The 15,024-nt window shown below is 41.1% G+C and overlaps 1 protein-coding gene across 6 annotated transcripts in view; it reads right to left on the bottom strand.

Moving 5' to 3' along the window:
• Positions 1-710: 710 nt before the first annotated feature.
• Positions 711-15,024, bottom strand: part of LOC115398899 (ankyrin-3-like) — an 89,097-nt gene continuing 74,783 nt past the window's right edge. For all 6 annotated transcript variants that reach the window (XM_030105913.1, XM_030105909.1, XM_030105911.1 and 3 more), the window contains 10 exons: positions 14,323-14,397; positions 13,076-13,207; positions 12,673-12,816; positions 8,566-10,018; positions 7,669-7,831; positions 7,354-7,431; positions 6,716-6,799; positions 6,477-6,590; positions 5,632-5,723; positions 711-2,852 (listed from right to left, as the gene is read on the bottom strand). In XM_030105913.1, the coding sequence (XP_029961773.1) occupies positions 5,652-5,723; positions 6,477-6,590; positions 6,716-6,799; positions 7,354-7,431; positions 7,669-7,831; positions 8,566-10,018; positions 12,673-12,816; positions 13,076-13,207; positions 14,323-14,397 (2,315 nt within the window). In that variant the 3' untranslated portion in view covers positions 711-2,852; positions 5,632-5,651. The remainder of the gene's footprint in view (positions 2,853-5,631; positions 5,724-6,476; positions 6,591-6,715; positions 6,800-7,353; positions 7,432-7,668; positions 7,832-8,565; positions 10,019-12,672; positions 12,817-13,075; positions 13,208-14,322; positions 14,398-15,024) is intronic.

Raw genomic sequence — 15,024 nt, 5'->3', positions numbered from 1 at the left:
GTGGTATGTGAAATATTCAGATTTTGATGTTGATTTGCACATCGCATTGATTATATGTGCTTCTGAGTCAATAACTGACATTTTGTTTCAGCATTGTTTCTCACTGTTTTTTTTTTCATTAACCATCATTAAAGGTACTTTTGTGTCTGTTAGTTGGTTTAAGCCCTAAGAAATTAGTTGTCCTTTTTGCCTCTTTTTTAACATATTTGGTTTGTGTTTTTTTATTATTTTATGTGTCCTGTTGTAGTGTAATCAATTTGTGGGTGGTCATTTGTGCAGTATTATTTCAATGTTTTAGTTTTTTTTCTTCATGATTTTTGATTTGTCTGAGGACATTTTGTGGCCATATTTTGTCCTTTTGGTCCTATGACATCAGTTTGTGTCAAACTGGAACCTTATGACTGTTTTGGCCTTTTAAAAAAAGTATTTCAAGGCTTCATAGATCAAATGTAGCTTGGAGCTCAGAAGAAAGATGGTTACCTTATGATAATAGAAACACATTTCATACTTTGCTCCCTTTGAGGAACTCCATCTTCTTTCGCAAGTGTTTTTGTTGAAGGAACTTTCAGCAGTGAAAAATATATCAGTCACAAAGTTCAGCAATTCTCAGAACACTTGTGGCACACGGACTACACTTAGAAATTATTTTAAGTGTATACATTTCTAAAAAATATAAAGTTCGAGGACACAAAGACAGGAACAGAAACAACTGCGCTGCGAAATCAATGCCTTTTTATTATTTTTTTTTTATTTTTAGGTTGTTTTTTTTTTTAAAGACGTCTGAAACATTTGTTGGTGTCATTGCTGCTATAGCCTCTAAAAGACCTTGAATAACCAAAGTGCTAGAATAGTTTTACATTTCAATGGCTTCACTCTTGTTAGTAAGAATTGTACATCAAAAAATCTGCTCAGGTGAAAACACATATCAAACAAAATTGACAAAAAATTGATAGTTCAACCATATCAAAGGATCCTCTGCCCCCTGATTGACATAGTAGTATGAGGGGATGTGGTACAGCACCCAACCTGACGTCCTTTAAACGCCCCCCACCCTCCCCAAGAAAGAAAAAGTCACATAGTTTCCATGTCCACAGCATAGACGTCGGCATAGTGAGCCATCGCGCCAGTAGAACATCACACTTGAACTACATGGGCATCTATAATGAAAACCAATACAAAGATAACCCCCAAATGTAAAGTCAAATGTCATCAGTGAGCTAGTGAAAACATTTCTATTCCACGCTGCATATACAGACTCTCAAGCCTAAAGAGATCACACAGTTTCAGAGTTAAACACAATTTATTCAATGCTTAAATAATTGTTTTTGACCATCCAGTGTTTTTTGTCATACAATATGCTATTTAGAGCTACAATCAAATAATGTCTTTATGTGTCCTTAATGTGAATAGGGTTTTAAATTAAGGAAAAGCATCAACCCCTCCTCAAAAGAAGAAGAAGAAAAAAAAAAAATCCAAAGTGAAATGCCCCGGTTTTCCTTTTAATACCACAGCAGCTGTTAGAAAACCAAATCAACACACTGCTAAAATGATTACAAACAGTCTAACAGTGTACAGAGACTCCTACACCCTATAGCCAATATGCACAATACAAGTATAATTTTACAGCGAGCCAGCCTACTAGCATGTACATTCAGATTACTTCGCTCTCTTAGCAGAAGCTGCCCTCCAGTTTTACACAGACGGACGAGACATCACATCCTCGACAACCTATAGAACCGCACCCCCACGTGATAAATGCTTTAATGGCATCCTTTTTCAAATGAAAATAAACTATAAAATCAGTGACAAATGTTAGGGGCTATATGTGCAGAGATAAAGGGTTTCATTTGTCATTTGAATACAGTGTTTGCAAACTTGTAAAAACTGTACTTAAAATAATGTGAACGGCATGCATGAAAATATGAGAACTCTGAAAGGCTGCTTTTGCAGAATTTAATTCATTCCCACTTTGGGAATTACTGGAATTTGATTTTCTGGAAATTTCCCCTGTTAAAATCAAACCAGAATTGTTGTTTTTTTTTCATATACAAACATTATACCTGTTCTAATAATAAGTAAATATACAAGAACCTGTGAATTCACACTCAAATCTTTAAAAGAGGAACTGTTTCAGCAAATGTTGAAAGCACTTGAAAAGGTCACTCTCCTCAGTGCATTCCCACTCAGCAACTTAGCTTTTTTTTTTTTAAAAGAATTATACATATCGCAATTTTATGTACAGAAAAAAGCTTTCGTGTTAGTTTAAGTTTTAAAAAGGAAGGAAAAAAATCCCGAAACAATTTACATCCTGACAACAATGGGTTCAAGAAAAAACTATAAGGCGAGTGTTGAAGTTGGATCAGAAGTGTTCCAAAACATCTTTTATTTTGTGTGTGTTATTGTGTCGACTTCCTTCTCTCCACACACCACGGGGATCTGAGCTCTTGTGCCATCTTTGGTCACAGTTGCACCTGTGTGGTTGTCGGTAGCAGAGTCTTTGTCGTCCCTCACAAAAAAAAAAAAAAGAAAAAAAGAAAAAAAAAAGATGCTCCTCGATAAAAGCTCTCACAGCACTGGTGGACCGATGGCACGTGTTTGTTTCACAGCAAATAGGAAGCAGAATCATTGTCCACTGGTCCACCTCAGTCTGAAGCTCCCGGGTCCTCTGATTGACGGGGAGTGAGTTTTTCATGCTCATGCTTTAAGTCAGAAGGGTTGACTCCTCTGGAAAAACCATTTGTTCGGAGCAGATAGTTTTGGGGAGTGGACCTTCGCTTCAAGTCCTCACTCTGGAGCCCTCCAGCCCTTTGAAGTCTTGTTCCCAGGAAACACTGAGCTCAGTTCCTGCACAGCTGCAAGACACAAATAAAATGATGACATTTTGAAATTGTTGTTAAAAAAGCAGATAAAAGTGATGATATTTCATAAATGAGTCAGTGTCACACTGTGTGCACCTCAACGCAGCATTTAAAAGTTGCCATTACGGTATTAACCTTGAAATTTTAATTTTAAGGTTTTTCTTTGTTGAGGCACAATGACCGCAATCCTAACATAGAGCCAGTGTTAATGATACCTTCTGGTGGAATGTAGAAAACAATGTTGCACTTAAGCCTCTCCGCAACCTTATTCTAAAACAGCAGGCATAAACGATGGACATAAAATTCACATACTGCGCTTCAAGCATTTTCTCTGAGAAATCTGAAACAGACCATAAAGCTTCCATAAGGTTATCGAGCCTCACAGCAAGAAAAATAGCTTTTCAAACTGCAATTATGAAAAAAGCATCCGTTTCTAGCAGCTTTTCTTTGAGTTCCTCGAGGTCAAAAGCAGCATCTTTGCTTAGTGTATTTAAGTCAATACTTCCCACAGTTTTGGAGGATTTCTTCCTATGAGATGGCAATATTGGCCTCGGGGCTATGGAAACACACTCTTTCAGAATTTCAAGAAAAAACAGCTAATCACTCGCACACAGCTGTGAAATTCTTAACTCAGTCTGTAATGATTTTAGCATCAGGATTTAGAGCTGGATTTGACAAATTCAGTGTACCTGCAGGTTCATTTCTTCTATTTTATTGTTATATGAGAAGTCTGTGTAAACATGTCTCATCAGGCGAACCATTCCACAAAGATCAATAATACAATAATCTAGATTAGACCATTTATAGACTATTTACAGAACTGCATATTAAACCTGATTTAACGGTTGTGACCTTCCTAATGGAACCATTCATGTGCACGAAAACACCCTTTAAAGAGTGAAAATAAAACTGTCACAATCCCCCATCCCTTTTGTGTGACTAAAATGACAACATGTTAACAAGACCTGATGGTCTGTAAGTTGATAATGACCTCTGTTACCATAGAAACTCTTCGCCAGACTTCACAGCAGTGCCATTTTATTTTTAAGTCAGTTTTGTGCAGATGGAATGATTCACCACAAACATAACACGAGGGCCAGCAGCAGCGTGGATTAACAGTCTGGCCGGTGGGATAACCAACTCTTTTGGAAGGCAACAATGCTGTTGTGAGTCAGGGATTTAGTGGACAAAAACAAGCATGGATGGTATCAGCAGGGCAACACAATACTGAGGTGTGTGCCGCCCGTCACCCACGTACCCTTTGTAAACTGCTCACTATTCACACACAAACACACACAGGGGAGAAATGTTGCCAAGAGATAAGCAGGCTCAGACCAGTCAGCCGTTTCCAATGAGCGGTGGGTGACAGTGAGATGGAGAAAATATCTGATATCTGAAATATCTGGGCTTTTTTTTTTAAACAATAAGATGAGTACTAAATTAATGTGGGGCACCATACAGACATTTTGAGTACTTGAGGTTTAGATCCTGCACAATGCCACATGGCAACAAGTCCACTGATGTAGCCAATGTCACACTGAACTATCATAACAACCAAAAATGCAAGAATTTTGAAACAAACTATATTTCAGGCAATTTGAGACAACTCAAAGAATTGGAAGCGGCTGAGGCAGCTTGAGCTCATCAAATCATATTATTGCTGAAAACTGCACAACAGTTGGGTCACAAGAAATACTGAAGGGATTTGGACTTTTTTTTTCTTACAAAGTTTCCAAATAAACAAACGCTTTCTGTGTCAATAGTTACATTTAGATGGTCGTTTTTTTGTCAGTCTTTGTGAGATAAGGCTGTCTCATTTATACTGAATAAAATGATTGGATTGATTTGTGGATTTATATGCACAAAGAATATCAACCAATTCTTTCAGTGGATCAAACAGATAATGTTTTACACTGTGATGCTAGCATGATTAACCTTTACCCAAAAACCCACCAGTATTACAGGACTTGTCATTGAGATGGATCAAGCTTGTCTCTTCCCATCTGATCACTTTCAGTTGGATGGGGCCGATCTAATCAGACATATGTGTTTACATGATGCCATTTTAATTGGATTACTTATGGTCCGTTTCACTGCAGCGATTTCCTCTGAAATTTAAAATGTACTTCCAGTTTTACGTCACTTCTCAGAATGTGTCCATTTAAAGATCTAACTTTAAAAGCTAAATGTATGAGAGTTACTTCTACTTTAACTCCAACCAACTGTGGCACTGTGTTACAACAGCCCTGTGTTCCACTGCAAAGTGCGTCACAATCCTTCTAAGATCAACATAATGGAAAACCTATTCCAAGACAAACTGAAAAAGTCAATAAAAACTCTTGCTGCGACTCTTCCCGTTTATTAGATTGTTAAAAGTTTTGTCCATAGTTAGAGAACTTACTTCTAACACACAGGGAGTACCTGAATTTTCCGAACAGGCACAAACCTACAAATTGAGGATTTTAATGATGTAACCGTGTTTTGACAAGCGTTCGAAGCTTATCTGCTGGTTGCCTAGCAGCCTCACCACAGTGTCACGACTCTGGAAAGTCACTACACACGACCATTGTTTGTTGAGAAAATGTAACAGTACACAACACCCCCTCACAACACAAGCACTTGTTTTCCTTCTGAGCTGCTTTTGTGCTCAGCGCGTCGATATGATGATATGAAGAGGACCATAACGCAGAGGTACATCTTGCATAATGATGTGTGGAGATACACAAGAAAGAAAGGAAAATTATGATTGAAGGACATTGGAAAACTATGGTACCTGATGGAACACAGTTATCCCTATGAGTGGTGCTTTTTGTCCCCTGATCTTCTGTCATCTTTTCGTCTGCTATTTCTTGACCCTTCTCCTGGCTGGAAAATACAAACAAACACAGAAATACAGATGAGGTGTGGTGTTAGGAGAAGGAGGAAAATATTTGGAAAGACAAACAAATCGTCACACACCGCAGGAAAAGCTAGTTAAATTATTGCATTTTTATTCACAGCACCCAGTTTGAAGTTTGACAGAAGCAGAAATTAGTAGTGGTTTGTACAAAATGTAATTAGGCTCCAAAGCACACAGCAACGAGACACCTAGAAGGAAAGACTTATTAATATGGACAGCGTTGGGAACAAAAGAGGCAGATTTCACAGCACAGCCACAGCACGCATTAGTCATAGTGTTGAGTCAGTGGTTCATTGCATAAAAAGGACATTAAAATCACACAGTCAGGAATGGTTCAGTCAGCGTCCCCTCTGCTGTCCAGTTATACAAGCAGGACAGCCACAACATGCAAGGCTGCACCTCAAAGGATTGTTTTCCTCCACCAAGAACAGGAACGAGGAGAGTCAAATCAAACCAGAAAATCCTAGATCTTAACTTGAGCTCAAGAAAAATACGTGATTTCCTAAAGTGAAGTGAGATGAACTCAATACGGCAGTAACAAATGAATGTTGGAAGATCATGTTTTAACTTTCATAAGAAGGCCTCGCATGGTCAAAGAGGCTGATTCACAATTCAGTGTGACTGATTTTTGATCATCTGCTAACCTCCCACAGATCAGGCATCCCTTCTGGTTTTGATTTGACTGGAGAAACTCAGTTAAAGTGCGTTATCATGCGAACCTCTGACCAATCTTCCTGCAGAAGGGGATTGAGCTGAAGGTCTGGGTGCCACTTGTCGGCTCCCTGGCTTTCTGGAGTGGGACTTGTAACCCGACGGATAACCTTCCTGATCACCTGCCCGAGGCAGAAGGAGGTCGACAGAGGGAGAGAAGACCTGGGGTTTTGGTTTCTTCAAAGAGACACACTTTCCAGCGACAGATTTCATTTGGGAGCGGAAGGAAAATAAACAGATACATTACTTTTCTACTGATGAGGTTACCATCTTTGTCCATGTAGTGTTCTTCAGTCATAGACTCTCCCGGGATGTTCTTCGCTTCTTCACCCTGTCGGCGTTTGTGGTTAACACACAAATAATTGCTCAATGACTGACCGAATCAAACACAACAGCCAATCTTTCACCATCACCACACTGAAACCAGGCGAGAAAACTGAAGAAGTCAGAGTGGAAGCAAGAATTAGTTCTTCAACCTGCAAAACAGGCTCATGGATGCATGTGTGTAGAGCTATACACACATCTTCAAGAGCACAAACACACACACTGGTGGCTCTACCTTTGTGGGGCCTTTCTTTTAATGTAGCCAAACTGAATGAACCGATTTTGTTATCATGGCATAATCCCAAACACGATTAACCTTAAAATCCCAACCTTATCCTCAATAAAAGATCAATCAATCCTTCCATTTAGGCCCCACAAGTGTAGCATGCTGACAGTTTTTTGAGCCGACAAAAAGAGAGAAATACAAAGCCAAGCACTCACGCAAAGAGAGTGGATGTACCAGTTCACCAAGCAAAACTGTTTTTGATGCAGAACAGACCTCACACTAAACCAAACCAATCCAACACCCAGCCAGGCCTCTGCGCCAGGCTTTCAGGGTACCTTTAAAATGAGACGGCGTCTGAAGATTCTTGTGGTTACGGTCTGTTCTTCCTCTGAACCAGAATCTACACTAACCCGCTGTGGAGGAAGGCATTATGAGACTGTTATACAAAGGAGGAAGTCGGAAGAAGAAGAAGATCAAATGCTTGGAAGTAAAAAAATCAGCATGATCGAGGCATTTGTAATGATGTTCTTGTTGCAGTTAAAACCTCACGGAAAAAAAAAGCAATTCTTTTCGTCGACCTAGACGGCATCTTTAATGAGGAACAGAGTCACAACCAATCATCTTCTCTTTTAGTTATGTCATGGCATTACCTGGACTTTCTTCTCAGACACCAGCTTTCCTTCCTCCTTTTTGCCGTTGGATGATTCCGACGAGACGTCCTGAGGTGAGTGCTTTGAGTTGTCGCCGTTTTGCCGGGACCTCCCTGATTCTGCCCGAGATGAGGACGTGATGGAGTCACTAGAGTTCTCTTGGCTGTGGGACAAGAGCCGACGATTAGAGTTTTTTTCATTGCAAAGAAAAAATTATATTTCCAAAGTAATTCTATATTTTTGTGAAAATAAGCAAAGATTTAAAGTTGTGATAAAGTCTTCCTTACAAAGAGGTCTTTTCCAAACTTTGCACACTTTTACTTATTTATATTTTTGTTTGTACTTTATGAATTTCATTTTTTAAGGAGATGATATCAAACTTGGTTTCCTCTGCATATGATTGATTAATGAAATATAACGTCAATAAAAAAAATATGTTTTTCTACTGCTGGTACATTGCATTTGTTTGACAGTTACTTTGTATTCATGATTTTTTGAGGTTTAAACTACAAGCAAAAGCAAGTTTTGAGGCATCAAATCTATCTTGTCTCCATTTTACTGCACATAGAGTCATTACGTGTGAGACACTAAGAACTTGACAAAATGAGGACCTAAACTACTTGAATGCTTTATCTTTGCTGCCACAGCGACAACAGGATTTTTTTTCTCCTGTTAAACAGCTGTCTCCATCAAGAATTTTTATCCAATCAAATTCTGCACTTCACCTGTTTCCAGCCCCTTGAAGAGAGTCTGGTGGTGATTGTAGCCAGGAGTAATCAGAAGACAAGCGACTTTTACTGTCAACATTGATTGCGTGGACACTTCCGTCCACTCATATTCTGATTAAATACAGTTTATACAACCACGAGAGCACATTAATGTTTTATAAGAAATTACCTTTCTCGCCTGTCAAGCAGGTCCGAGCTGACACTGCGACCCGGCGTTGGCGGCTCCACGTTGACGCTGGATGAATCACTGTGCCAACCTGAAAGTGAACACAGGTCTTTTTCTGCCTGTTCGACCCCTGCGAGAATCTCTTCAACCCTGGACTCGGTGATCTCTTCGTTCTCCTCCTTTTCCTCTGAGCCTTCTTCCTTCTTCAACTCCTCAAAAAAGAATCCCGGTGCGTCTTCTGCAGCATCATCATCTCTGTCTCCCATCTCTTCCTCATTGAATCCAGACTCACTGGGCTGCAGCTGGCCGAGAGCCTCGACCCAGGCCTGGGGGGAGAGGTCAGCTACAGTCTGGTCTTCAGCTGCCAGTTCTCCATCTGATGCCCCACAAAGATCTCTTTCACTGACACCCAGTCCTTCATCCTTAAACTCCAGATCTTCCCCTGCGTCATCCACTCTGTCGCACCGGTAGGCCTGTTCCACGTTGTCCTCGTCAACCTTTTGGGCCTGGAGTTTCTCGTCAACCAACTCTTCCATGCTCTCTGCTTCCATTGGTATACAAGTTTTCTCAACTTCCTGCACAATTTCTGTCAGATTCTGCACACTTTTTGCCTCTTGCACCTCACACGCTGCTCCTGTTTTCCCTTCCTGCATGAAGCTACACAGCTCAGTCGGCTCCTCTTTCTCTTCCTTCTCTTGCACTGTAATGTCACTCTGCCCTCCCAGTTCGCACCTATCTTTCGTGATCATCTCACATTTCCTTTCCACGTTTCTAATCAAATCCTGCTCTACCCACTTCTCAACCAAATCGTTGCCTTCTGCCAACTCTGCTGCAACCATCTCAACCACTTTCTGTATTTCTTCTTTCACTTCCTTTTCCCCTCCTTTCAAAACGACATCCTCTTGTGTCCCATTGAGAGCACCCATCTGCGCTCCTCCGTCTCCCATTTGTGCTCTCTCGGGCGATGAAGGGGTAATGGATGACACAGATGACAGTGAAGGGGAAGATGTGGAGTACGCCATGTCGACGTCTAATTCGCACATCGCGGGGAAGGAGAACGACTTGGGCTTGCGCGTCGGCACCATCTCGTGAAAAGACCTGTCTTCCTCCTCGCTCAGAAGCAGCTGATCGTTCACGGCGATGTGCGGCTTTCTGACCTTAGGGGGGGCAGTTTCGGGGAGTTCAAAGGCTGGGACAGACAGGTCGAGCTCGGAGGGCCGAGGGGGGCTCCTAGGAGGACTGTCAGGCTCTCTGCTACCAGGCTCTATCTCGGAGCTCCAGGACGGGGGTTGAGGTTGGGTGTCGGCCAGCAGGGGGGTGTCTGGTTCTGGGTAATGGTGCTGTTGGTGGTGGGCGAGGGAAGGGTTGGGGGTGACGGGGATTTCGGGCTCCAGGAAGTGTGATTCGGAGTGCAGTGCGGCGGGGGACTGCAGCTCCGCTAGAATGCTCTGATAATCTGTAGGTGACAGGATGAAAAATGTGGAGACGTACACACAGCTACAAAACAATATAGCACACCCAGAAGCACACAAACTCCAACACAAACACCAAGTGACATAGACAATGGCACAGCGGCTTAACAGCAGAGCATGTGTCCGGACAACCACAAGCTGATAAAGATATGTGAATAGCTCCTGTATAACAATAAACCGATACCAAAGTTACGTGTGTTAGAAATACAATCCTAATATTAGAAAAGATTTAGTAAATCACAACATTTGAAAGTCAAAAAATTAAATAGTTAAAGTACAACAGCAAAAGCACACTGTGTTATTTCTCTAAAATATTTGCCGTTTCTGAATTTCATGCCAGTAACATATTCCACTCAAGTTGCTAGTTGTATAAAAAAACTTACAATAAATTAGAAAAAAACTATGATGATCAATATGATTAAAAAAAACTGTAGTTAAAATATATTAAATTTGTTTTCTAAATGTAAACATCTCTGATATTGAATATGCACACATTTATGTTAATTTAAAAAATAATTTTCTCCTATTTTTCTTTAATAAACATATAGAAATATGTTCACAGTTGACAGTATTAAAAAAACCTATACATTGTGTTTGTACATAGTTATTCTGGTCTGTGAAAAGTGTGTCACATAAGCGGCGTAAGGCTCCTAAAATTTATAGCAGAGGATGTGATGAGAGTGAGATTTTAGCGTTTGTGGTTACACGCTCACATGAACGACATGACAGATGAGAGATGTAAGAATAAGCAATGAGAAAAGGATAATCAGGAAAAAAAGAATCTAAAGGAAGATTTCCATAGTGGAAGTGTCAATGCGGGTTCGAGTCGGAGGGGGATGGACAGAAGGTGCACAGGTACACTGGCAAACAGGACAGGGGGACAGTGAGCGGAGAGGAGGGGATCCAGGAGTGGGGCTTGGACAACGAGACCCAGAGGGGGAGGCGGGAGGGAGGGTCAGAGGGGAGACAGGCCGGGAGGAGGGGCAGGCAAGCTGGGCCACCAGGGAGTCTTTGCTCGGAGAGGCGGTGACAGAAGCTGCAGAGGGGGGTTCGAGGGTGAGGCTGGTGGGAGGAGTTACTGTGACCGGCGTGGTTAAAGGACTGGTAGCATCACAGAACACGTCAGAGGTGGATCCAGAGGGGGTGATCGGTTCTGCTTGCGAAGGTGGAGCGGGTGTTGTGGGTGCAGGGGAGGCGGGGACAAATGTTGGAGAAGCCGGGACGGAAGTTGGAGAGAGGAGAACGGGTGACGGAGAGTTGGGAGCGGGTGACACAGGTAAAGGCGAGGTGATGAGGGGGATTGGGGAGGACAGGTGGGGCGAGAAAGGGGGGCCGGGTGGGTGAGGAGGGTCAGGTGAGGAGCTCTGAGCGTTGTGGCATGGAGGAAGAGAGGTGAGGAAGTCGAACTGAGGTGGTTCAAATGGTGCTAAAGGCGCCAAGTCCTTGAGCGAAATGGAGGACTCGTAACTTGGGGAGCGGCGTGAGGAGAAGGGAGGACAGTAAAGTGCTGACATAGGAGTGAGGGGGGTGGGTGGAGGCGTCGGGGTCGACGTTAGCAGAAGGGGACAGGGTGTCTGCAGGATGAAAGCTGCTTGACTGCTTCTGGGAGTTAGAGGGATAATTATGGAAACTGTACGATAGGAATAAAGGGAAGCACATGCACAAGAGACATGAAACAAAAAGTTAATTCAGGAAATGAAATAAAACCAGAAAAACAAGGCAACTGATGGTTGGGTAGGGGGGTGGGAACACATAGCTCTTAGTTTGTTAAGAGCTGTTGTGTTGTTAGCAGTGGATACTGCTGTAGGGAGGTGATGGGACGCAAGAGGAGGAGGAGGAGGAGGAGGAGGAAGTCTGGTTTCAGGGAGGAAGAGATTCTCTCATCTATCCAAGGAAGGCTCAGAGAAGCTGGAGGAAAACTAGGAGAACTAAACTGAAGCAAAAGAAGACAGCAAATCCTACAAGGTTACATAATAGCTAATCAGGTCAAACATAATTAAAACACATTCAAAGCAGCACTTAGTATGCAGCATGCATTTAGAATGGGAATCTAACAGTGAATATTGCTCATTTGTAACAACTGGATACACCATCGGAATTTGGAAAGAAGAATTCAGTTGAATTTAAAAGAATGTGCGACTGATTCCAGAAAAGCCAATCAAACGAGTCATCAGTGAATTATGTAAGATAAATTGAAAAGTGGCAACAACTGAGACGCAAAGAGAAAGTTTCTCAAATAAACTACACACAAAAAGTAAGGACATTGCTCTTTGGTATTTACAGAGATTTGACAAACGTTCACAGCCTTTCCACTAATCCCACAACTGCATCTTCCTTGAACATTTAAAAAAAAAATCAGGTCTTCTACTTCTTATACGATTTGCTTCCAAAAAGCAACAAAACAAGGGAATAACCAAACACAAATGTCCTTACTTTTTGTGTGTTGTTTATTCCGAATACATGGCAGAAGCGTAACTGTGGGATCCAGTTGTCAAAACAAACTCCAAATCTGAAAAATCTAAATCAACTATTCCAAAGTTTTGCAAAAGGACTATAAGTATGTGTTACATGCACTGACACAACAAAACAAAGGTAGCAGGGAGAGGTAAGAGGTCAGCTAGACAAAGCTAAACTTTACCATCAGCCTGATCCCGGAAAACAGCGTTATCATCGGCAAAACATCTTGTGCCTGAAATGTTACCATAGTCAAATATAGGGCCCTCCAGTAAAGTCACAATATCCATCCGATTGACTTTGGTCAGCACTGCAGTTAAGGCATCCGCTGTGAAAAAAAAAACAAGAACAGAGAAAAACCAATTTAGTTTCATCTGAAATGATTGCAAAAAGGTTTATAATTTTGAGAAAAATCAATATATTATTATCTACAGTATGTGCCTGTATCATTTCTGACAATAACGTCCAAGTCAGCAGTAGATACTTGTGAATGAACTTTAACCTCAAATCAAAGGCAAGGGGATTAATAACAGAGAACAAGAAGAGAGAAAAGGAGAGAAAGTTTTAAGATTTTAAAATAATCTTACTTGTGGCGTTTTTCCCTTCTCGACTGACCCATTTCTTAAGAAGCATGAAGCTCTGTGCTGTCAGGGAGTTGGGGTTCTCTAGTCTGATGTGGTTGATCTCATCCACTGTGAAGTTCATCTCCCGAGCCAGCTCTGCAACGAGACACCAACAGAAATTCTGACATTAATACTCACACTAAAGTGTTAAAATTTTCTTAATGCCACCTCTTACCCAGCGCAGCAGTTTATTATCCCTGCTGTTTCATCATTACAATCACACCACAGCGCTTCTCCTTTTTTAAAATCATTTTCATTCTATAATTTTCAATCTATAGCTCTTCTACATAATGCTACATCATACCTGAATAAAATGGAGACTATGAAGGAAGGCCTTAAAAACCCTTTCAGCTCTGTCATGTCTCAAAACCAGTTTTTGATTGCAAGAGGTTCAGTTTGCCTCAAGATGGCAGTAAAAAACAAGGTTCTCACTGAATGAAGCCTCGGAGATGGTCGAGAAAGTAAATGGGCGTACATTTTTGCAATGCTCGTGCAATATCTAGAACAAAGGTCTAGGACCAAAGGACCAAAAATCTAGATGTTCAATAATGTGGCCAACTGGCCATCATGGAAAGTTTGACCTGGTGGAAGGTTAAATCAACCCTGTGGAATGATCTTTCTGTGAAGTGCAGAAATAATGAATTTTGAAACCAAAAGACATCAGAAATAAAACACAAGTGTATTAAAGTTTTTTGTTTGTTTGTTTTTCTGTAAAGGTTGGTTATTAAATATACAGTTTTTTGAAAATGTATGAAATTTGTAAACACACGCACGCGCACACACACACACACACACACACACACACACACACACACACACACACACACAAAGGCAAAAGTAGCAATTTAAAGGTGACATATTGCTCCTCTCTCCAACCCTCGAGCCAATATCGAGGTGTTTGTGAGTCCTGTACTGAAATGAGCTTGAAACCTCCAGAGTGGATATAAGCCCTGCTTGCTTTGTGTTCACAGTCACTTTAAAGCTTGGAACATAACATGCAGGCAGACGACATGTTGGAGAGGGTGAAAGTGACAGAATCTATGAGATAATCCCTTTTCAGAGAAGAGGGTGTTCCAGAGTTTTCAAAGCAGCATACACTTGATTAAAAATGCCGCACATCCTGAGAAATAGTGCTGAATTTGATAAAAACATACTCAGTGCGAACACATCTTGAGTGACGGAAAAAAAAGTTTAGCTGCAGTACTTCTCACCTGTCCAGCTGAGCCCCAGGTGATCGGCAACAATAGCCATCCGCAAGTCTGTTCGTTCACACGGACTTTGGGGGCCTGCAAAGGTAGAGGACAGCAAGGTATTAATACAAATAACATTCTTTCTCCTCTATTTGAAAATATTTATAAGGTAAAAAAAAATATGCATAATTTTCCTTTTCTGGCCACAATTAATAATTACAGTTAAGGATTTCAGCTATGGTTGTCTTAATACATTTTCACAACATTGTCTTAAATGAATTTGATAAAGCTTAAAAAAAGTTAGAAATTATTTCTATAAAGTGGCAAGAAAAAGATTTTCTACACTACAATTATGGGAAACTTAAATATGTCCATAGAGTAAGTGGTGCTCTGTGACTGTTTGTGATATGTATCCTCTAAGCAGGCAGTAACTGTCATGAGAACCACACAAAACGAAGCATAACATGACTACCAACAACAGACTTGGACTGCTACAAATACGAGGGTGGAAAGGTCTACGTTAGAATCTAAAATGTCAACATGCGAAGACGCATTTTGGTGTTCTTTGCCGACACTTGTTAGTTTCAAAGACAATTGCATGAGAAATTCCGTAGAGACAAACTATAACAATACGTCAGTAACCACCCTGCACATACAGACAGACAGACGGAGCAGGGAGTTGCTAAACAAAGGGACTGGTTGTGCCAGTGACCAGTCATCACT

Source organism: Salarias fasciatus, chromosome 13, assembly GCF_902148845.1.
Source record: "Salarias fasciatus chromosome 13, fSalaFa1.1, whole genome shotgun sequence".
Lineage (NCBI taxonomy): Eukaryota > Metazoa > Chordata > Actinopteri > Blenniiformes > Blenniidae > Salarias > Salarias fasciatus.
This window is presented reverse-complemented; position numbering and strand designations above follow the sequence as displayed.